At 51.6% G+C, this 22209-nt stretch overlaps 1 protein-coding gene across 1 annotated transcript in view; it reads left to right on the top strand.

Annotated features, from left to right (window-relative positions):
• Positions 1 to 21897, top strand: part of P2RX3 (purinergic receptor P2X 3) — a 33019-nt gene extending 11122 nt beyond the window's left edge. The window contains exons 7-12 of the mRNA XM_082478368.1: positions 68 to 209; positions 762 to 898; positions 16020 to 16113; positions 16365 to 16430; positions 17014 to 17091; positions 17515 to 21897. Coding sequence (XP_082334494.1) covers positions 68 to 209; positions 762 to 898; positions 16020 to 16113; positions 16365 to 16430; positions 17014 to 17091; positions 17515 to 17628 — 631 coding nt within the window. The 3' untranslated portion in view covers positions 17629 to 21897. The remainder of the gene's footprint in view (positions 1 to 67; positions 210 to 761; positions 899 to 16019; positions 16114 to 16364; positions 16431 to 17013; positions 17092 to 17514) is intronic.
• Positions 21898 to 22209: the final 312 nt, after the last annotated feature.

Consider the following 22209-nt stretch of genomic DNA (forward strand, 5'->3'; position numbering starts at 1 on the left):
CGGCTAGAGGAAAATCCGAGCGTGACTGTCCTCGCGTTAACCCTGGACCTTGCCCTCTCCTCCCCAGGGGAAACCTCCTTCCCAGCCTGACTGCCGCCGACCTGAAGACATGCCGCTTCCACCCCGACAAGGCCCCCTTCTGCCCCATCTTGCGGGTGGGAGATGTGGTCAAGTTCGCGGGGCAGGATTTTGCCAAATTGGCCAGCACGGTGAGGAACGAGCCACTCTTCCCTTCCCCGGCCTGGGGGCCCTCGGGCAGGGGGAGCGGCGACTGGGGAAGAGGAGCTGCCTGTGGCAGCGCCACCTGGTGGGGGCATCCCAGGCCTGCGACCGGCTTTGTGCCTGTCCTACCCACACCTGCCCTGAGTGGTCTTGCCTCCCGCCCAGCCTCAGTTTCCCATTCCTGTCTTCATGCTTCACCTGCAGGCAGAGGTCTCAGATCTCCGAGGAGGTCTACACTGTGGGAAAGTGGATCTGTGGCCACTTTCCTGGGTTGTAGCTAAGGGACTAAAGGCACCAAAAACAGGATTTAGAGGCTCAAGGGCTGTCACCCTGAACTACAGAACTTCTTTACTAAGCAACGTGTGACAGACCGCTCTTCTTTCTCCCGACCTCTGTCCTCCACCTGGAGAATGAAAAGAAATCACTTGTCCATTTGTCATGACATGCACCCCCCCGCACCGGGACCCACTCCACTCCGACCGAGGACCGGGAGTCGGGGGCTGTGGGAGGACTCACATCTGCCCCCTTTCTCCATCCAGGGAGGAGTTCTGGGCATTAAGATCGGCTGGGTGTGCGACCTGGACAAGGCTTGGGACCAGTGCATCCCCAAATATTCCTTCACCCGGCTCGACAGCGTTTCTGAGAAGAGCAGCGTCTCCCCAGGCTACAACTTCAGGTAACCCCCGTCCCCTGGGACTTCGGGAGAAGGAGGCAGGGCCGTCCTAGAGAACGACACTTCAGGCAGCAACGCATCCTGGGCAGAGACGGTCCCACTTCCCCCGCCCCCCTCAGGTTTCAGCTCAAAATTAGGAAGGACTTTCCAGCAGTCGGCCACTCGGAGACGGACAGGCCATCCTGTGAGTTCCCCGTCACAGGGAGGGACCTGCAGAGGAGTCATGCTCCCAGTCGGCAGTTAGACTACAAGACCAGGGTCTCCTGAAATGCTGGGTTCTGTGATTCTGAGCCCATTCTTAGCTCCGGCTCTGAAGCTGTAGGTAGTCCCATTCGTCTCCTGTCCCTGAATTTTCTGAGGTTTCTCACTTCACAAAGCAAGAGCGATAGTTGGTATCATTTTACAAGGCGGAAATTTTGCATTTCTCTCCATAACCAGGAGATTTCATCTGAGTCACAAATAACAATTACAGTGGCCGTTAGTTTGTCAGTGCCTTTCCAAACAAGAACTCATGCCAGTCTTTAAATATCATCTCATGGCCTTGAGACATAAGGGATCCCTCTCCCCATTTTGAAGAAAGGGAAAGAGAAGAACTTGGGGTAAACTACTGGGAAACAGCTGAAAGCCCTTGAAAAGCCCTTGACCTTCTCCCATCCTCATTTCCTTATCTATGAAATGGTGATGGTATCCTTATCTTGAGGAGCCTATCAGCCAGTGTGCGAAAAGCTTCAGCTCTCGGGAGTTTTTTTCCCTTAATTTTTTAAGATCCTGAAGTTTCTGGCAGGGCCCTGATTAAGTACACAGTGTTATATACACTAAACAGGCTAAATTAGGTAAATAGGCAGGTATCAGGAAAAAATATGTATAAGAATATATTTCAGTTATATATTCAAATTTCCTTTGTTATAGTGGTATTATCCAATATAATGGTATCCATAAGCCAAAAAAGAAAATCATTTCACCTTTTTTCCCACCTTTATTTGTAGTTTAAAAAAATAATTATCTGCCCCATTAAGCTTTATATTTAATAGTTTAAAATATATGTGTATTCTCTGGAAAGAAGAATTTTTTAAAATTGAAAGTGCCTTCATAATCAACTCTAAACTTAAAAAAAAAATCCATAGGAAACAACACATATTTTAAAGTAGGTTAAAAATACTGTTCGGCTCCCTGGCAGAAACTGGCATATTTATTCAGTCAGTACATCACACTGAAATCAATACAAAGGATATTTGTATGGTGGCTTAAAATAGTAACAAATTAATAAAATCCTCGTGATCTAAAATGCAAGTTTTCATCTTCATAACTTCTCTCTGGCCACTGGGAATTCTTCAGTCTTCCAAATAACTCATTTGGCAGGAGAGCTTATGAAGAATATAGCTAGTTTGAAGACCCCGACTCTTGGTCTCATACAGCTTTAGAACAAAGTCTTTCATTTAAAGAAGAATTGGTTTGGAGTTCCTTATTTCCAATGTGTAGGGGCTTGGCTGACACGCGCACACACACACACACACACACACACACACTGCCCCCACCCTCTACCCTCTATCACCCCTAGGCACAGCAGGAGAGCAGGAGATGGATTTGGTCCTAAATAAGCTTGGGTTAAATTTGGAGAGACAGGGACTTTCCTGGCGGTCCAGTGGTTAAGACTCCGCGCTTCCACTGCAGGGGGCACAGGTTCGATCCCTGGTCGGGGAACTAAGATCCCACATGCCGCGCAGCGCGGCCAAAAAAAAAAAAAAGACAGAGAAAATTTGGGGAGACAGGTCAGAGGGTCCCTAAGGACCCTGCAAGCTCAATTCCCGGGGGCCTAAAGGAAACCATCTGAGAGGTGTGGGCCCTGGATGACTAACCCCCTCACCAAAAACCTGCAGGCCGGAGTGTGAAGAGGCAAAGCTGTTGCATTTGACCCTATGGTTGAAGAGTGTCCAGAGGGCCCGAGGAGTAGCCTGGGCATGGGGGAATCTCTGTGGCCATGGCAAGCAGGGGGCTCTACCCAAGCTTCCTCAAATCCCTCCCCTGGGTGCCCACCCACTACCTCATGTTGCCTTCAAGCTGCTGGCACCACACGGACACCCAAGACTAAGTTAAGATCCCCCGCTGGGGAGGCTCCAGGCCACCCATCCGAATCCTCGGTTAAGAGGAAAAGGGTCACGGCCAGGTTCAGCGCAGCCGCGGTGCGGTTCCTGTGACGCGGTAGAATGTGTCTGCTCTGTAGAATCCCACAAGGCTCCTTGCTAGAGGCCCGAGACTGGCCGCCCCACGTACTAAGTGTCCCGTGTGCTTTGGCTCAAGGTTCCTCACCCCCTGCCAGGGAGGAGCTTCCGTCCCCCCACTTCACAGATGAGAAGATGGAGGCTTGCGAGCTAAGTAATTCTCTCAAGGTCACAGAGCCAGCAAGCATGGGTGCCTGAACGCAAACCTATTTTCTTGGCTGTTTTCCACCCCATAGGAAGGCTACGGTCATTCGCCTTTGTTAATCCTCAGAAAAACACGGGCAGTGGGGTTGATACTTTCATCCCCAGTTAAAGAGGAAGAATCTGAGGTCCCGGGAGGCTAAAAGACTAGCAGCTGCCGGAGGCACCATTCCTTGCCCGGCCTTTTGTCTCCCAAACAAATTCATCTGCCTTTCCCTCTCCAACCGAGGCCAGATTTTTTTTTTGCAACGTTCTGCGGTTGCCATTTGCTCTGGAGGGAATGGAATCATTCAGCCAAGATTCAGCCTTGTTTTAATCTGAAAACTCCGACATCCAGAGGCAGCTAGAGACTCGCATTTCCATCACTAATTACGTCTGCAGCTCCTTTCCAAATGCCGCCCCCACCCCTGAGGATCTTGAGGATCTTTGCCTGCAGAATCAGAGACTCTCAGAATTTATAGCTGTTAAAGACCCCTTGAAGATACGTAGACTAAGGCGGTCATTTAGCAGATAAGGAAGCAGACCCTCCGAAGGGGGAAATGATGAGCCCAAGGTCACGGGTGCATCTTAGAGTCGCCTTAGAGGTCATTTGCTCCCAAGTCCTACATCATTCTCGGCGATGCAGCCCCAGAAAAGGTCTGTCCATCATTGACGGCTCTGATTATTGGAGAGGTGACCTCGTATTGAACTAAAACATGTCTCCTTTCAACTCCCACCCAAAGCACCTGGTGCCGTCCATCTAAATTAACCTTTATTTGTACGATCTCCTGAAGGTTTCCATCTGTCCCTACCTGAAATTTGGTGGAAAGATTTTATTTTTACTCCTAGGTCTATTCTGCATGGCTCAAGATTCCAGGGGCCACTTTAACTTGATATTTTTATGAAGCCTCTTTCCAAGTACCTTGAGGGTGTGCAGTCGGTGGATTCGTCCACATTAGTCCCAGACAAAGTGCAGCATTTCTAAAAATAAGAACTGGCAAGAATCGCGAATTCCGTGGTGCACAGGGTGACGGGCCCCAGAGGCAGGGTTCCTGCATAGCTGGTGCACCCTCAGCTCACCAGAGCAGGACTTTAACCAGAGCACTGCATTCCCCAAAGTGCTGGGAGCAGGCAGTGTTGCTGAAGGAGTACTGAGTGTGCATTTGCCCGTGAGTGGGGTGTGTGTGTGTTTGTGAATGAGTATATGTGAGTGAGTGTGGACATGTGGGTGTGAGTGTGTGCCTCAGTTGTGTGAGTTGGTGTGTGTGAGTGTGTCAGTGAATACATGTGCATCTGTGTGAGCGTCTATTAAAATACTGTATCAGGGGACTTCCCTGGCAGTCCAGTGGTTAAGGCTCTGCACTTCCAATGCAGGGGACGCGGGTTCGATTCCTCTTTGGGGAACTAAGGTTCCCACGTGCCTCGCGGCCAAAAAAAAAAAAAAAAATACTGTATCAGTCAGGGTCCCAGCAGGGAACAGATGGCACATGCAAACTGGGTAATTTGAAGAGAGTTGAATAAAGAGACTGTTTCAAAGGATATAGGGAAACCACAAAGGATAGCGCAGTGTCTGGGGGCAGTAACAGGACGTTGGTGACTGTCCAAGTGTGGGGTAGGGAGGAGCATGGTCAGAGGAGGTACCCAGCACAAGTCTTGACAACTCTCCTTTGTGATATCACAGCCCTGCCGTAACTATTGGAGGTCTCTGAGCCTTTCATGCCCCCTGGTGAAAGCACTGATTGCCCAGGAAAAATGCACATATTCATACACGTGAGCAATTTTGCAGGCAACTTTGTTTTTATAAAGGATACTTTATTTCTACAAATAAGATTAAATCCATTCTCTGAATAATACATCCAAGCCAAACAGAGTAATGACATGAAAACTCTCTTCCCTCCCCCAGTCCTACTCCTTTTGCAGGAAGTTAACCACTTGGGCAGTTTGTCCATCTTTTTTCTCTGCATTTATATTCATGCAGCGTAAAATTCCAGAACTCTGAAGGCCTTTAAAAGCTTATCCCTGGACCTCAGATTAAGAGCCCCTAGAGTTAAGTTTGCAAAGCCCTTTCACACCGATTTTCGACAGGATTTATAGCTCATTGTCTACCCCTCACCCCCAAGGTAGGCTCAGAAAGATTTTGAGACTTGCCCAAGGTTACACAGCCTAATGAAGAGGAACACTGGTCCTCAAAGCCAGGGACCTGATCTATCGCCATTGCTTCTAGCACACCTTCCACCAACACATTGCTTGCAAAAGAGAAAAAAAGAAAAGAAAAGCAGCTATAAGGGATATACCACCCCCCTACCCTCCCCCCGGCCCATCCTGATTGCTGGAATGATAGGAGAGAAGCAAAATGGTGCATTTAGCAATGTCTGATTTCTTGTTCCTCCCCTGAGAGTTCCTAAGACAGCTTTGCTACTAAAAGGCAACGCAGTTTTGGATTTCCTCTCTCGGTGTCTGGGACAAAAAACACCCGTTCAGCTGCTAGATGTTCCTCGTGCTGTAGGTGTTTCTAGTGATCGTTTCGTGTTGGAAATGTACCCACAGCAGCTTTCATGAAGCTCTGAAATTTGGCGTGTGTTCCGCTTCCATGTTGCAACATGCAGATCAGCAAGATCTTAGGCCAATTGACAGAGACAGAATCGAACTGCACCCTTGGCTTTGATCATTCTCTCTCCAATCTGGATTGTTCTCCTTTCAAAAGCCATAAAGTATGTGTTAAATGCAGCCATTCCCATCATTTCCACAGAAACATGTGAAGGCCCTCTTGGATGGGGCGTACTTGCTTGAATTCTCCCTGATCCATTTTCCCCTTCACTTTCTTTAGCTTAGGGCGAGAGGCGAGGCAATTAGAGCAATCCTGAATTTATTCAGCCCTTGGTAATTTCCATGTCTACCCTATCTTCACAACAACCAGCCTTATGGGTGGAAGATATTAGCTAACACTCACTGAGCACTTACCTGTGAGCCTGGGACTTAGCAAGTGCTCTTTGTGGATTATCCCATTGACTCTAAAGAGGGAGAATTTTATAGCTGGAAATCTGAGGCTCAGAGGTTGCATTTATCTGCCCAAAACGACACAGCAAATGGTGCTAGAGCTGGAATCCAAACCCTGGCAGGCTAGCTCCAGAGCATGTGCTCACAGCCACAGGTATCCTGGCAGGACCGGTATGTTTCCTCCATTTTACAGATGAAGAAACTGAGGCCAAAAAAAAAGATTACTCCCAGGATAAGACAGCTAGTAACCAGGCTCTCAGGTATATCTTCTAGCTCTGTGTCCATTGAGCCTTCCCTGCCTCATTAAAGACAGATTAATAGTAATATGTTAAATTTTTAAAAAAAAGATCAAACACACCATATTTTAAATGTCTGCCTTTGAGGTGGATTAGATTCCTAGAACATGAGTAAATCCATATAGCTTGGGACCCTTCTCTAAGGGGAAGAGTCCCGCCTGCTGGAAGGATGTTGCCTCAACCCCATGCAATGAGTCTGCCAGGAGATATTTTCCCATCAGTATAAAATCAACTGTAAAAGTATATTTCAGCTGGCAAAATTACTTCCCACCAGGCAAAAGCTTTGCTGAGAACACCACCTCCCTCACTTAGACGCCCAGATTCCAGGCCCAAGTTTTCCCTCGCAGGCCCAACCCAGATCCCGCAAGTTTGTTGCTGTTTTTCCTGCTGTTGTAACAGTTACGGTGTCCCTGCTTTGGGAAGGAATTTCCACCACTTCTTGGGAGATGGATCGTTCCTAAACAGATGTCTGAGAGCTTCCAAGGGATTTGAATGTGGTGATAAAAACCCTTCTCCATTCAGCTTATTGACTGCCGACTACAAATGTCAGCTCAGCATGGGGAAGCACTGCTAAGGGTTGGAGCTGTCCAAAGCTGAATTGGGCTGCTCCCACAGGTAATGGCTCCCTCTCACTGGAGGTACGCAGGCAGCGGCAGGGAACCTCTCGTGGCTAAAGTGGGGGAGGGCTTTGAGGATTTCTTTTAACATCTAATTATATCATGTGCTGGGCTTTGTGGCTGACCCAGAGATGAACAGGACCAGTTCCTATGATCAAGGAATTTTTAATCTAGTGGAGATGGTAAGCCTGAACCCAAATAACAAAAATGTTTATACAAAAAACGTTTGATGCTGGGGCGAGCCAAGAATAATTAAGATGAGGCAGAGGTGAAACACCAGTGTCCAGGCTGTGGGTCAGGAGACACAGGCTACAGTTCAGGCCTCGCCACAAAAACTCAGTGTGATTTTTTTGACAAGTCTCATTCCCTCCATGGGCCTTAGTTTCCTCCTCTGTAAAATGGGTGGGTTGGTTAAAGGTGATCATCTCCAAGCTCTAAAAGTCTGAATCAGTGCCTGTGGGCATCTGGGGAAGGGCTTTGGAAACTTGGGCTGCTGAAGCATGCACTCTTATTTATAGACCTGTGATATATATCACAGTGGAATGTAGCTTCCACACTGCCCTGCAGCAATACCTCTGACAAGTGACTTATTATGGTAATTGACATTTGTAACTTACTCATTCTTTATCTGTTGCTGCTTGAGGCAAGAGGTAGCGCGCGCGCGCGCGCACACACACACACACACACACACACACACACACACACACACACACACACACACACACAAGCTTCTCAGTACTGTCAGGCCTCAGAAGTGGGGAGCTTCCTGTCTGGTCACAGGACAGGTATCTCAGTGAGGGGCCTGGTGGGAAAGCAGGCTCAGCTGGGGTTTGTGAAGAAACTCACACACAGGGCCTAACAACGTGGGAGCTGTTTCCACCCCTAGTCCCCCAGCCAGTGGAAAGGATGGGAGTCTGGCGGAGAGCTGGGGTCCCTGGCAGGAGCAGCCCCGGAGCGACACAGCCTCAGGCAGAACCACAGCGAAGCAGGGAAGCAGCAGGTGGAATAAATACCCCGCCTCTCTCCTTCCTACCCTCTGATCCCCGGCCGGTGCTGGCCAGCGCTTCCCATTAACCAACTCACCACCCCCCCCCCCCAGAAACCCGAGGCAAAGAGGGGCAGGAATGTGGCCTGCAGAGGTCAGCCTTCAGGGGCCCACGATCAGAGACTGGGTGTTGGGATCGTGGAGAGTAGTCAGCACAGCAGGTGATCGTCCCCACTTCATTCAAACACCCGGGCTCAGGGGGCCTCCCAACCCCCATGGCCATCCCTGCCAGTGCACCCCACCCCCCGCCCCCAGGCTTCCTTCCCTTTCCCAGCTCAGCACTTCTTCCGTCAGCCATATAGCACTTGTTATTGCAGCTATTCTTATCCAGACTCCTTGAAGTTACATAGGAGCCACCGCTTTAATAACTGCCCAGGTGTCTGGGCGGCGTCTGGGCTCTGATCTCTCCCCAGATAGTTCTGGCATCATCACAGTCAGAGCCACACTCTTCTTTCCTCCACAGCTGCGGTGTTTTCTCAGGCACCAGCTGAACAAGCTCCCTGCCTGCCGCTGAGGCTGCAGTGAACTCTCTTTTCTGGATCTTCTCTCAGGGAAGCAGCAGTGGGTGAGCAGGCAGCTTTGGATTCAAGAGGCCTGAGTTCAGATCCCAGCTGTGCCCCTGCAGGCCCAGTAGCCTGAGGAGAGCTGCGATGCTTCCCTCCAGCCTGGAGAGTCTGGACAGCGTTGCCTCATGGTGATAGATAATATTCACAGAAAGCTGCGAGCCGGGGGCTGTGCTCAGCCTTCACCTCCAGCAGCTCATGGAATCCTCTCTAGTAAGCCTGCAGCTGTTGCTATATTTCCATCTCACACCTGGGGAAACTGAGATTCAGAGAAATAAAGCACTGTGCCCCAGCTTATGTAGCTCATTCAAGTGGCAAAGCCAGGATTCCAGCCCAGGACTGTCTTCGTTTCAGAGCCCCTAAGCCAGCAACTATGCCGTGGAGCTGTTGTTATGAGGCCTCAGTGAAATAATGGGTGTGGAAGTCTCCAGCCTAGCGCTTAGCTGGAGTAAGCGCTGCACGTATATTATCTCCCTACTCTTTTCCCCATTTCCCCTCCACAGGGGCTATTCCCACCAAGAGCGCCTACTTTCCCACCCAGCCAGCTGCCAGATCTAAATGTTTCTGCTGGGGAGAGAAAGAGCCTTTGTTACCACCTCGTACTAGCTCTACATGAAGAAGGGGGAGGAATGCAGAAGCCCGAGTCACTAGGAGGAAACCTGGAGGCTGACATCACTAAACTCCATCTGTGAGATGTCGAGAATCTCCGAAATCCATTTATCCCTCCAGCAAGCGTTTACCCCACTCCTTGCTGCACTGGGTAGGCCCTTGGGCAAAGAGAGACAGTGAGATCTAGCTTGTAGTCAATAGTCCCAATTATTAACTACAGTCTGGTGTGGCAGGTACTGGAGTAGAGGCCTGGATCCCAGCAGAGACAGGAAAGGTAGCCTAGGGGGATTTTACAGCCTCAGTGCTACACTGGTAAGCCGGCTCTCCGGAGGAAAAGAAAACAGCACTGATCTGTAGTGCTTGCCGATTCCGTAGTGGAAATACTCCACCATGGTCAATTTCAAGCTAAAGCATGAAGTCCCTGAACGTGGAAGTGGGAAGAGAGACACACACTGGCTGTGGCAGCCAGGGCCAGGTGTACCAGCCACGGCCACTGCCATCTGGCTCTGTCCTCCACCCACCACGGCTCTCTCTGAGCTTCTTCAGAACACCACGTCCTTTCCCTTGACAGGGCTTGCAGATCCCTCAGCCAGGAAAGCTGCCCCCGCTCTGTCCTTCTTACCTTTCCGCTCTCCATCCTTCAAGTCTCAGCTTTCACGTCACTTCCACCAAAGCCTTCCTTGACCCGCCAGCCTCCATCCAGTGTCTTGACTACCTGTGCTCTAGAATGGCGCTCTTCTCCTTCCTAGCCCTTATGTCCGATTTTACCTATTTATGGGTTACTTCCAGTTTTACCTATTTATGGGATTGCACGGTTCATTCGTATTTCTCTTCCTCGCATGAGAGCAGAGCTTGCCAACGGGTCAGCAGTGCCTAGCACCACGCCTGGCGTAGGGTGGGGTGCTCTAAAGATCTGCTGAATGTAGAAAAACATGAGAGGCCACGGAGCTGGGCCCTAATGGATGAATAGGAGTTTGCACGGTGGAAGAGGGGAGGAGAGGGGAACAGAATGGGCAAAGGCACAGAAGTCTGTCTGAGTGTGTTCGGGGACTACGGGAAGCAGGTAGGGTGGTGTGTGTGCAGTGAGAAGGGTTCCGCCGATGAGGCTGGGAAGGTGGGCCCAGCCAGGCTGGGGGGAGGGTGGTGTTCCAGGCCAAGGTGTTGGATGGAGGTATCATTCTCACCAACTCTACTTCCCAGACAAGAAGACCAAAGCCAGAGAGGTAGAAATCGGAGGATTTGGGAGAAATCAGGGCCCAGGCCTGGGGTAGCTCAGCCCTTTTATGTATTTATTTATTTGGCCACGCTGTGTGGCTTATGGGATCTTAGTTCCCCAACCAGGGATCGAACCCAGGCCCACGGCAGTGAAAGCACCGAGTCTTAACCACTGGACCACCAGGGAATTCCAAGCCCTTCCCCCCCACCCCTTTTTTTCCGCCTGTTGCAAGAGAGTTTATTGACGATAAGGAGAGAACAGAGGGAACACCTCAAGAGAGAGGTGAGCCAGGCCAAGGAAGGCCCCTTCCCCTTTTTAGATGAGGAGGCTGGGGTCCTTCTTCGTACACTTCATGACTCTCCTATGCTTTCTGTTCTACTCCCACCGGATGACTCTGGGTCATTTTGCAAATGCAAAAGGGGCTCCCAGCTGGGGAGAACTTGAAAGAAATTAGCCAGGACCTAACAGAAACCAGGCAACAACAACAAAAAACAGTCTAGGATACTGGCTAAGAGTGTGGGCTCTAGAACTGGACTGCCCTGCTTTGAATCCCATCTCCACTCACTGACTATTGGTGGTGTGACCTTAGACAAGTGGCATAACGTCTCTGATCCTGATTCTTCATCTGTAAAATGGGAATTGCAGCAGTACTGGATTTCATGGGGTGGTTGTGTGTATGAAATGAGTTAGTAGGTGTAGAGCACTTAGCACAGTGCCTCGCACACAGTAAGCACTCAATGTACGTTGGCCATTATTGTTACTAATGTTATTATCTCCAGGAGGCCAGAGAATGTAATGGTTCAGACAAGTCTAGATACTATTATTTCACTTTACCTTGATCTCAGGATAAGAAAGGAAAGGGGCATGCCTTGAGCACATACTATATCTGGGCACGTACTATATCTCATCTCATCCTTCCTGTAGCTCTTTTTACTCTCATTTATCAGTCGAGATAAAAAGCTCAGAGAGGTTGAGTGACTTGCCAGGGGTCAAAAGGCTAGTTAAAGACAGCCATAGAACCACACGTAGATCTCCTGGACTTTCTTAGAAGGTTTATTCCTAGGGATGTGGTATCCTTACCCTCTCTCTGTCTAATCTTGAATTACTCCCAATTTTAACTCATTCTTTGTCCTTTAGCAAATACTTCTTCTCCCTGAGCCTCAGTCTTCTCAGCGATAACATTATAAGTTTGTAATGGTCAGCGTAAATATTGCTAACTGCTGTAACAAACAGCCCCTCCCATCTCAGTGGCTCAGCACAAAGGTTTGTGTCTTGCTCATGGCACAGTGCCCTGTGAGTCAGGGTGGGTGGGGAGCTCCGTGCAGTCATTCAGGGATCTGAGCTCCTGCCACCTATGGATCAATCTCCTCTAGGGCCTGAGTTCTCCCCTGGCTCTTGAGCACCTGGCCATGAGGAAAGGGAGGATGAGGAAGGCACACAACTCTAACACACGTCAGCCCAGAGGTAACAGACCTCACTTCCATTCCCAGTCCATTGACAAGAACTAGTCACAGGGCCCAGGCTAGATGCGAGGCGGCTGGGAAATATGGTCCAGCCGGGCGCCAGGACAGAAGATAACCCAGACCCTGGAGAATGCCAAGCCCATCTCTGCCACAGGGTTGGGCCAGATTCTGTGATCTCCACTGGCCACACTGAGTGCAGAAGTCAGGATGTCTGGGTCGTTCCCCTGTCTGCAGCGGGGGCCTCCCCCCACCCACCAAGAGCTGTCCCTCCTCCTGCCCTCCCGGGTAGAGAACCAGTCCCTGCCAAACCTCCTCCAAGGGTGTGTGGGTGGTGAGATATGATCTTATCATGCTTATTGCCTCTTGGAAGGCAGGTGCTGGAGGAAAACCAAGTCTGCTTTGGTTTTTCTCCCTGTTCCCTTCACATTCCTTCCCAAGATAAATTTAGCCAGCCCTGCTTTGAACGGCAGTGCCCAGGATGCTGACTTTTTATTCGAGTCCGTGTCAGAGCATTTTCCACGGCTGCAGCCTCAGGCCGGGGATGTAGCCCTCAGGATCACAGTCCCAGGCTCTGCCCGGCCCTTAACATCTGTGACCCACCTCTCATCCTTGCCTGGTCCCCATCTCTTAGTTGCCACATGTCTCAGACAAGGGCCCTGAATTCTCCCATGATGTGAGACAGAACACAGACTACAGAAGGGCTTTGAGATCCAGCACGAGGGCTGCCTGTGTCCTTAACGACCACTTAGAGCTCAGAGGCAGGACGGTTCTGGGTTAAGAGCACAGATTTTGGAGTTGTAAGGGTGGATCAAAATTCCAATTCAGGCAAGTGACCTTCTTATCTGTCTCCCCATCTACAAAATGGGCCAATGGTGCCTTCTTCATGAGATTACCTGAGCGGCTTAGCTCAAGAGACGTGCATATTTTTCTGGTGCTGTGTAAAAGTGGGTGTGGAGATGGCAATGGTTCATACTTAGCCTCAGGCCAACCTGAAAAAGCCACAGTGAGGACTTCCTGAAGCCTTCTGCCCATCCCAGATACCTCTTTTGCAAACTTCTTTGGGAGAATTATCTTCTGGGGCCTCTTCATCTTTACAGAAACGATTTTCTTTCTGGTGTCTGTCCTATTCTTCTCCTTCTGGTGCAACTTGAGTTCACTGCATTTTGCCTTGGTCTGTGAAGCTCTCTGCCGCAGCCACACAGGCCATACTTACCATATTTTTAAGGATGGTGTAGCCGCTGCCCGCTTTCCTTGTCCTCTTTTGTTCTTTTCTTTTTTCTTTTTTTTGCCGTGCCGCACACCTTGCGGGATCTTAGTTCCCTGACCAGGGATTGAACCCGGGCCACGGCAGTGAAAGCACCAAGTCCTAACCACTGGACCGCCAGGGAAGTCCCCCACCAAGACTTTGTTCTTAGGGTTAAGCAGTTGCCCTTCCTCCGGCATCCTTCCCAGGGCCGCTCTCGGTTTTCCTCTGGTCTCACTTTCAGGAAGATCACCCTGCCTCCCCGGCCTCTCCCTCCAGCCGCTGAGCCCACAGGACATACATTCCCAGCCCAGGCTCCCCAGAAACTACTTTCTCACTGAATAGTTTACAGCCTTTTTAAGGCCTTAGTCAGGTAACAGGTGCTTTACTTGGGCACACGGCTACAGCCCTGCCCAGGCACAGGCAAGACAGAAGATGGGCCGCCCTCCTCCTGCACTCCTTCCTGACCCACATAAACCTCCCCAGGCCTGAGCTTCCCGCTCTGTAAAATGGATATGGTAAAGGTCAGTGTCCTGGCGGGAAACAGTCAGTGGTCTCAAAAGGGACGACTGTGTGCAAAGGTGCAGGCAGTTTGAAGGAAGCTAGGAGCCTGGGGAAGGACCAGAGCGGCCACCACAGGAAAGCTGCTACCAGCTAAGCTGGCAAGGCAAGGGGAGGGAGCAGTCACAGAACTGGAAAGGGGTGCGCCCTGCAGGCTCTGGGCCTCAGGAGGGAAGTCAGCTTTGTTAGAGGCCCAGCAGAGGAACTGGGAGACGAAACACCCTCCCCCTTCTTCCCTCCCACCGTCTGGTTTCCTGTGGGTGCCTCCCACTGGCTGAACCCAGCTGGAACCAGAGGGCAGGGAGGAAGCAGTCTTTGCAGACCAGGCTGCCAGGCCCCGCAGAGAAGGGCAGAGACTGGGTGTGGAGGGGCAGGCAAAATGTCCAACGTGGGAATCAGGAGAGCACCTGCCTCGAAGGGCTGGTCTCAGGGGTCACCCTTCTCGCTAACAGACCTGCAAAGGGGGCCTGAGCACCCCCATTTTATAGACGTGGGAAGTCAAACCCTGAGGGCTAAGTCCCATAAAAGGCCCCACACCGCCAGCAAGTGGTGCAGCCAGGATTTAAACTCATTTCTGCCTGACCCCAAAGTTCCCTGGCAGCCAGAGCAGACAGTGGCCGGTACTTACAATTTAAGGAGGCTCTTCCCCAGCACAAATGACCTTCCTCCCCTGCCTGTGAGCTCTCCATTATTTATCCCCTTGGGCTCAGCACTTCATTCTCCCTGCTGGACAGTTTCAAAGGCAAACATCCCTGGGAGGGGCGTCACGTCAATCACGGAACACTTCCAGGGAAGGAGTTTCTCAGGCGCCCTCTTTGTGCTAGGAGAGGCCTGGGACTGGCCTGGGAATCTCTGGGGAGTGGAAACACTGAAAGGGAGGCACCGAATAAGACCAATGTCGACGCCACACAGTTACAGAGGTTTCTGAGTTCGTTCTCGACCATCCTCTCCCTTAATCCTCACCATTTTCCCGGGATGCTGGCATCAGGAGCCTGTGTTACAGCTTTGGGACAGTAGCCCAAAGAGATTGCACTTTGCTAATGTTAGAGTTTCGCCCGTGGTGGGCAGAGCCACGTAAGGGGAAACACACTGGCTTTAGAAGCCAAAAGCCAAATGCAATTTGAATCCTTACTGACTGTAAGGCGGGTCCCTTCACCCCACAGGCATCTTCCAAATGGGGGTATGAACACCCACTTCACTGTGTTTGGTGAGAATTAAATGCAATCATTCTTATCAGTCTCCAGCACGGTTCCTGGCAGCCAGCAGCCCAGGCAGAGAAGGTACAGAGGACAAATTCTTGAACTGGGGCAAATCCAGCACCAGGTCTCAGCCAGTTGGGTAACCCTGGACCAGTCACTTAACCCCTGGAGCCTCATTTGAAAAACAGAGCATTCACATCCCTATCCCACAGGTTTGTGAGATGAGGTGTCTAAAGGCACTTTTTAAAACTGCTCTGTAAAGTGCTCTAGAAATCAACGTATCTTTTCAGCAGTATCAACACCAGTGAGCATTTCCTGGGTGCTTACTTTGTTCCAGACACTATTCTAAACCCCTGACACATGCGGTTTCATTCAGTTTTCATGGCAACCCTTTGAAGCAGGACTTCTGTATTATTCCCACTCACAAATGAGGAAATCGAGTGTCAGAGAGGTTAAGTAACTGGCCCGAGTTGCACAGCTGATAAGTGGCAGAACCAGGCTTTGAACCCAAGTAGGCTGAGAAGCCTGTGGAGAGGGGAGCCCCTGCCGGGCCCTGGGATACCCAAATAAAGAGAACTGAAGAAGCTTGGAGTCCAGCTGGGCTCCAACTTTCATACACATCAGAATCATTTAGGGAAATTATTTAAAAGACAGAGTCCTGGGCTCCACCCACAGAGATGCTGATTCCATGGGTTCAGGGTGGGGCCTGGAAATCTGCCTTATGAACAAACCCCCAAGGTGATGCCTGTGCAGGGGTTCAGCTCACCACACAGGGAGGGCCACGGCAGGTGTCCCACCAAACCATCAGTAAGGGTTGCTCGGTAGGTGAGGGTCATAGGGCTCTAGAGGACGCTGAATTTTCAGGCAAGAGAGACAGGAGCCCACAGTGGGACCCACCTTCCCCTCTGGCCTCCAGGTTTGCCAAGTACTACAAGACGGAGAACGGCAGTGAGTACCGCACGCTTCTGAAGGCTTTCGGCATCCGCTTCGATGTGCTGGTGTATGGGAATGTGAGTCCTTGGGCCAGGCAGACACGGGGGATAGGGGAGGAAACCCGGACCCATCCTGGGCCCTAAAGAGGCTCCTCTGGGGGCAGGGTCCTGCCACTGACCAGCTCTGAGACCCTCGCTGGTCACATGTCCACAGCAGGTGAGGCCTGCTGGCTCCACGGTCTCCCCGGCTGGGAGTCCAAGCTCCACGTCAGGCCTCGCCCCGGCCCTGCTGGAGCTGTGCCCACTCACCTGGGTCTTTGCGCACACAGGCTGGCAAGTTTGACATCATTCCCACCATCATCAGCTCCGTGGCAGCCTTCACCTCTGTGGGAGTGGTGAGTGCAGCCCCTCTGCGTTCAATCCGGAGGCCACTCAGGGTGTGGCCCCAGCTGGCAGGGTTTGGGCAAGCAGTGACCCTCTCCTTCCCAGACCATGAGCCCAACGTCTTGCCCTCACCTCCCTGCTGGGCTAGCCCTTGCGTGAACATCTCCAGTCCTGGAGAGCTCACTCCCTCCACGGCAGCCCCCCACCTGCTACAAAGTCCCCGTGCGCCACTGTGAAGGGGGGGGAAGGAGACTCCAGGGTTCCCAGACCTGAGAGCCCGGTCGAGGAACAGAGCCCAGCTGGCAAGGTGGGGACAGAGCCCCATCCCCAGGGACTTGTACCCCCGCGGTCCCTCTGCTTCTCCCACCAAGTCCTCCCTCTGCACTCTGGTCTGGGCTCACCCCAGGAGCTGGGGAGGTGGGTTCTGGAGATATTCTGCAAAGCCCCTCGATGTTTTCCTAAGAGGAAACATCAGCCAGGTGTCTCTGGAGGACTCACCCTGACCCCGAGGGCAGTCCTGCCCACGGCCCGTGCTTCCCACCACCCTGCTCCCACCCTGCAGCCCCTCTGAGCCGCCCTGCTCTCCTCCTCCAGGGGACTGTCCTCTGCGACATCATCCTGCTCAACTTCCTCAAGGGGGCCGACCAGTACAAAGCCAAGAAGTTTGAGGAGGTGCGTCGGGGAGGGTGGGGTGCGCCCACGAGAGGCAGAGGAACAGGGCAGGGAGGGGAGCTGGACCCCGGACTCTCAGGGGCCCACCTTCTGGGGGCTTCTGAAGGGGAGTTCACTGGGCCTCAATGCGTACTGGGGACCCGACAAGAGGGGGTCTGGCCAAGAGCGGGCTCTGTGCTCATCGCTGTCAACGTCTCCATCCACTCATTGTCCCCTCTTTGCTTCGGGGAGGGACAAATCCTGCTACTGGTTGGCTCAGGTCTGTTTGCCCTTGAGGTGCATGGGAAGAGTCGGGGTCACAGACTCGCTCTGGCTCCCCTATGACCGGGCTGTGAGCCCCAGAGGCTGAGTCTGTCCCACGGGGGCCACAGGAGGACCCTGCCCACAGGCAGAGCACGGTCATGCCAGCCCTTCTGCCTGCAGGTGAACGAGACCACGCTGAAGGTCACGGCCTCGGCCAACCCCGTGTACCCCAGCGACCAGACCACAGAGGAAAAGCAGTCCACGGACTCAGGCGCCTACTCCATTGGCCACTAGGGCCTCTTCTGTGGGCCCCCCTCTCACCCTTGGGCTCCAGGCCTCCCAACAGAGGGTCCCACCTGGGCAAGGGGAGATGGGAGAGGGGAGAGGCTCTCATTTTTGCTGCTCACCCCTTGAGACCACAGCCGGGACAGGGTGTCTGGCCCTCCCACTGCTCTACAGACAGGTCCTGTTCCCACTAAGACCTCAGTCTCACCTTCACCCCTCGCCTCACCCCTCTGTGCTTCCCAGAACCCCCAGGGCAGTGGTACCTGAGTCATCCCCTTCCAAAGAGTAGAGCTAATAATAGGAATAACTAGTGGCCACAAGGGCCTACCAAATGCCAGGCACTTTCACACACATTATCTCATTTAATCCTTAGAATAATCCTACGAGGTAGATATTAGCTTCCCTATTTTGAAGATACACTGAGGCTCAGAGAGACTGAGTCGTTTGCCCCAGGCCACACAGCCAGGAAGCGAGAGAGCTGGGATTTGAACCCACGTCTGACTAACTCCATCGCCCACACCCCACAAGGAGAGAATGAACCCCCGGGGGGCGTCTGCCCTGCTGCTTCAGCCTCCTCCACCTTGACCATGATTAGTTTCAGCTTAGTCAAGAGTAAGCCCCATGCTGTCCCCAGGAATGCAGGCAGGCCCCATTTTAGGGGAGATCGGTAGGACTGGGGTGCGGGGTCTCTCTCTGACTTGGGTGGGTCCCAAATTCAGAAGGAAATAGGAGGCGTAACTGTCAGTAAATTTTTCCTTCCCTCACCCCAAGCGAGAGAAGAGGCCATTCTCATTTTCTCTGGGACCTCCACGTGCTCATACATATTCCAGGCCCCTCACTCCAGGAGCCCATTTAGGCTCCCCCAGAGCGGGACGGGATTCCCCAACCTGGTGCCCTGTTCCAGGAGATCAGCAAGTCTCCTCCAACACATTGACGGAAAGGTCCGGTGAGACCCAACGCCCGGCAAGCAGCCGGTCAACAGGCCAGTCCCCGTGGGGCCCTAAGGAGGTGGTCCGTCCTCTAATGTCAGAAACTAAAGGGGCTTTAGGAACCATCTTGTCTGATTCTCTTGCGTACAGATGAGCAAACTGAGGCCAGAGAGGGAAAATGACTCGTCCAGTGTCACGCAGTTAGTGGCACAAAGAGAACCAGGTGCCCCGCCACTCAGGGAAGGAGGAAGGAACAGGCAGCTGGGAAGGCCGCTGCGAGCACGCCAAGCCCACCCCGTCTTCCTTTGCCCCGACGCCCCCTCCCCTTCTGGGCTCTTCCACAGTGGAGGCCCAGAAATCTCACCAGGGCAGAGATCAGGAGCAGATCCAGGTTTTATGAAGGCTGAAGCATACGCAATGTGGGTCATCTTTTAGGATTAGAAGAGGCTCAGGCAGATGAGTGGCCCTGGAGTGTAAGTTTCACTAGCTTCATGGTAAATCCCTGGGAAAGGTTGGCTCGCAGGCCTGATCATGAGGTCTTAGCAGAGATGAGCTTAACTGTACATGGCGGGCTGGCCCCTCTACAGAAGGTGCAGGCACCTTGGGGGGTAGTTCGGGAAGGCCCAAGCCCTCTGATCCCCCACCCCAGGGAGAGAAGGGGTGAGATTCTGCCACATGAGGCCCATCACCCCTTTCCCCACTCTGCCTTCACCCCCAGCCCCATCCTCAAGAGGATGGGGTAACACCTCCCCATGGGTGGCCTAGGGAATCAGGCAGCATCTGGAGATCTGACCAGCAGAGACATCAGTGAAGACAGTGCTGAGCTCTCCCACCAGGAGCCCCGGTGAATCCAGCTCTCAGGACGATGGGCTGAGGCTGGGGTCACAGGGATGCTCTCTGAGGAGGAGACAGAGGCAGCTCTGTCCTGGAGGGACCCTCTCCTCCAGCCCCTCCCTTTCCTCCAGGCTGGGGTGGTCCTCCTACAGGTGCATCAGCCCGTCCTGAGATTGCCAGCCCCTCCTGAGCCTGAACTCCTGTGTGTGTGGGCCTGATGTTGTCTTCCCCACGGCTGAACTAGGTTATGGCTCCCTGTGCAAGACTTAGGGCTGATCTCAGTAGTAATACCAGTAACTAACTCACCTCCGCTGCATCACGTGTACTCAGCACAATCACCAACATAATCACGTGACCCCTCACACCAACCCTGGTTAGCTTGCTATGGTTTGTCGTTAATCCTAGAAATAGAAAAAGAAATTTGCAATACGTGGATATTTGACCTGAAACCCACGCTCATTCCTAACAGCTCAGCATCAAAGCTAACATCTAGTGATAACTCACCATCGCCAAGCAATGAGTTAAATGTGTGACAGGCATTGTCTCATTCAACCAGCATTTTATAGAAGAAACTGAGGCTGAATAAGGTTTTAAAACTGAAGTGGTAGAGCTGGGACTTGAACCCAGACCGTTATGACTCCAGAGTCTGGGATCTTGACTTCTGTGCCATATCTGCCTGAGAAAAACTACGAGATTTGTTGGCAACTTCTTTTCTATATGTGTTAGGCTAAAGCAGATTTTGGTGCAGTAACAAGTTAATTGTGAAATCTCAGGATTTAATACAACAAAGTAGGTCAGTCAGCCACTTCCACCTGTCAGCTATGCCATCTGAGATACATGGACCCCCAGATCACTGTGGCAAGGAAAGTGAGAACTGGAGGGTCATGGATGATCATAGGGGATCATATAAAGGCCAGGTGTGGCCTTTATATCACATCCAACCACATTGCACTGGCCAGACTCGGTATCATGTTGCAGAGCCCAGGTTTACTGCAAGGAATACTGGGGAATATAGTCTTCCTAGGTCCCCAGGAAGAGAAAACTGTGAGCACAGCACTCTCTGCTTCATTATCTCCTTTTTAATAGCTTTTCTTCTCCACAACCCCCGACCCATGCACACGAACAGTTACACACATTTTTCCCTTCTGTGTTCCTTCTCACAAAACCTTGTTCTCGGCAAGTTACCAATCAATCTTCCAGAGGTATTAATAGGCAACACACTCAGGAGTTTCTTGTCCTAAGAATATTTGCTTTTTAATCAAGGGCTTCAAGTCTGAAAGGCCTTAAACAGCCAAAGGAATGAATATATAATGGTTGAAGCTGAGGCCCACTAACAGACAGTACTGGATATTTGAAGGACATCTTTTCTTCCCTGGCCTGCCTCAAGCAAGCTTCAGTCTGGAAGGGTCTGAGCACCACCCCACCTCACCCCTTTCTCTTCCCTCCCTCTACCTCTGATCTTGGCTGGCAGTATATTTGGTTACTGGGATTAGCTAGAGCCCATTCCCCACCAGGGAGATAAGTGGAGGCTGATAAGAGGGGGCTTGCCATTCAGCAAGTCCCAGAAATACCAGTCCCAGAGCTACCTGTGCAAAGCTCATCCTTCCCACCCCCCACTGCTTCTGCTTCTTTTAGAAGTACAGCATCACTATTAGCTTGTTGCAGTACACAGTGCAGGGACTTGGGTAGGGGCCTGACCTCAAGGCAGCTCCCCTTCCATGCCCTTGGGGAGACTGACATGCTGTGATTAGGAGCTTCCTGACCCAATCTCTATCCAAGGCAGATGGACAGACCCCTCTACTGAGGACAGGCCTCTTCACCTAGAGGCAGTCCCCGGAGCCCAGCACTGGTGAGGTTCATAGCAATGTCAAGGCCCCGATCCTGTTGCCAGAGGCCTGCTCATGTTCAAGGGACTCAACCCTGCCGCTTCGTCACCAGCCACTTCCCCTGGGGTTCTCCGATCCTGTCCAACTCCAGCATCTTTAGAAACAAAGCACATCTGGCAAAACTGGATTTTCTGTTCCAAAAACTCCACATCTGGTGGGAATGTAAATTGATACAACCACTATGGAAAACAGTATGGAGGTTCCTTAAAAAACTAAACATAGAACTACCATACGACCCAGCAATCCCACTACTGGGCATATACCCTAAGAAAACCATAATCCAAAAAGAGTCATGTACCACAATGTTCACTGCAGCTCTATTTACAATAGCCAGGACGTGGAAGCAACCTAAGTGTCCATCGACAGACGAATGGATAAAGAAGATGTGGCACATATATACCATGGGATATTACTCGGCCATAAAAAGAAACGAAATTGAGTTATTTGTAGTGAGGTGGATGGACCTAGAGTCTGTCATACAGAGTGAAGTCAGAGAAAAACACATACCGTATTCTAACGCATATATATGGAATCTAAAAAAAAAAGATGTAGACATAGAGAATGGACTTGAGGACACGGGGTGGGAGGGAGAAGCTGGGGCTAAGTGAGAGTAGTATCGACATATATACACTACCAAATGTTCAATAGCTAGAGGGAAGCAGCAGCATAGCACAGGGAGATCAGCTCGGTGCTTTGCGATGACCTAGAGGGGTGGGATAGGGAGGGTGGGAGGGAGGCTCAAGAGGGAGGGGATATGGGGACATGTGTATGCATATGGCTGATTCACTTTGTTGTAGAACAGAAACTAACACAGTATTGTGAAGCAATTATACTCCAATAAAGATCTATTAAAAAAAAAACCTCCACATTTCCTCAGATAGCTGTACAGATACACACACACATACATGCACAAAGGTAGACCTGTACACAGGTATGCTCAG

This window comes from Balaenoptera physalus (assembly GCF_965194825.1).
Source record: "Balaenoptera physalus genome assembly, chromosome: 10".
Classification (NCBI taxonomy): domain Eukaryota; kingdom Metazoa; phylum Chordata; class Mammalia; order Artiodactyla; family Balaenopteridae; genus Balaenoptera; species Balaenoptera physalus.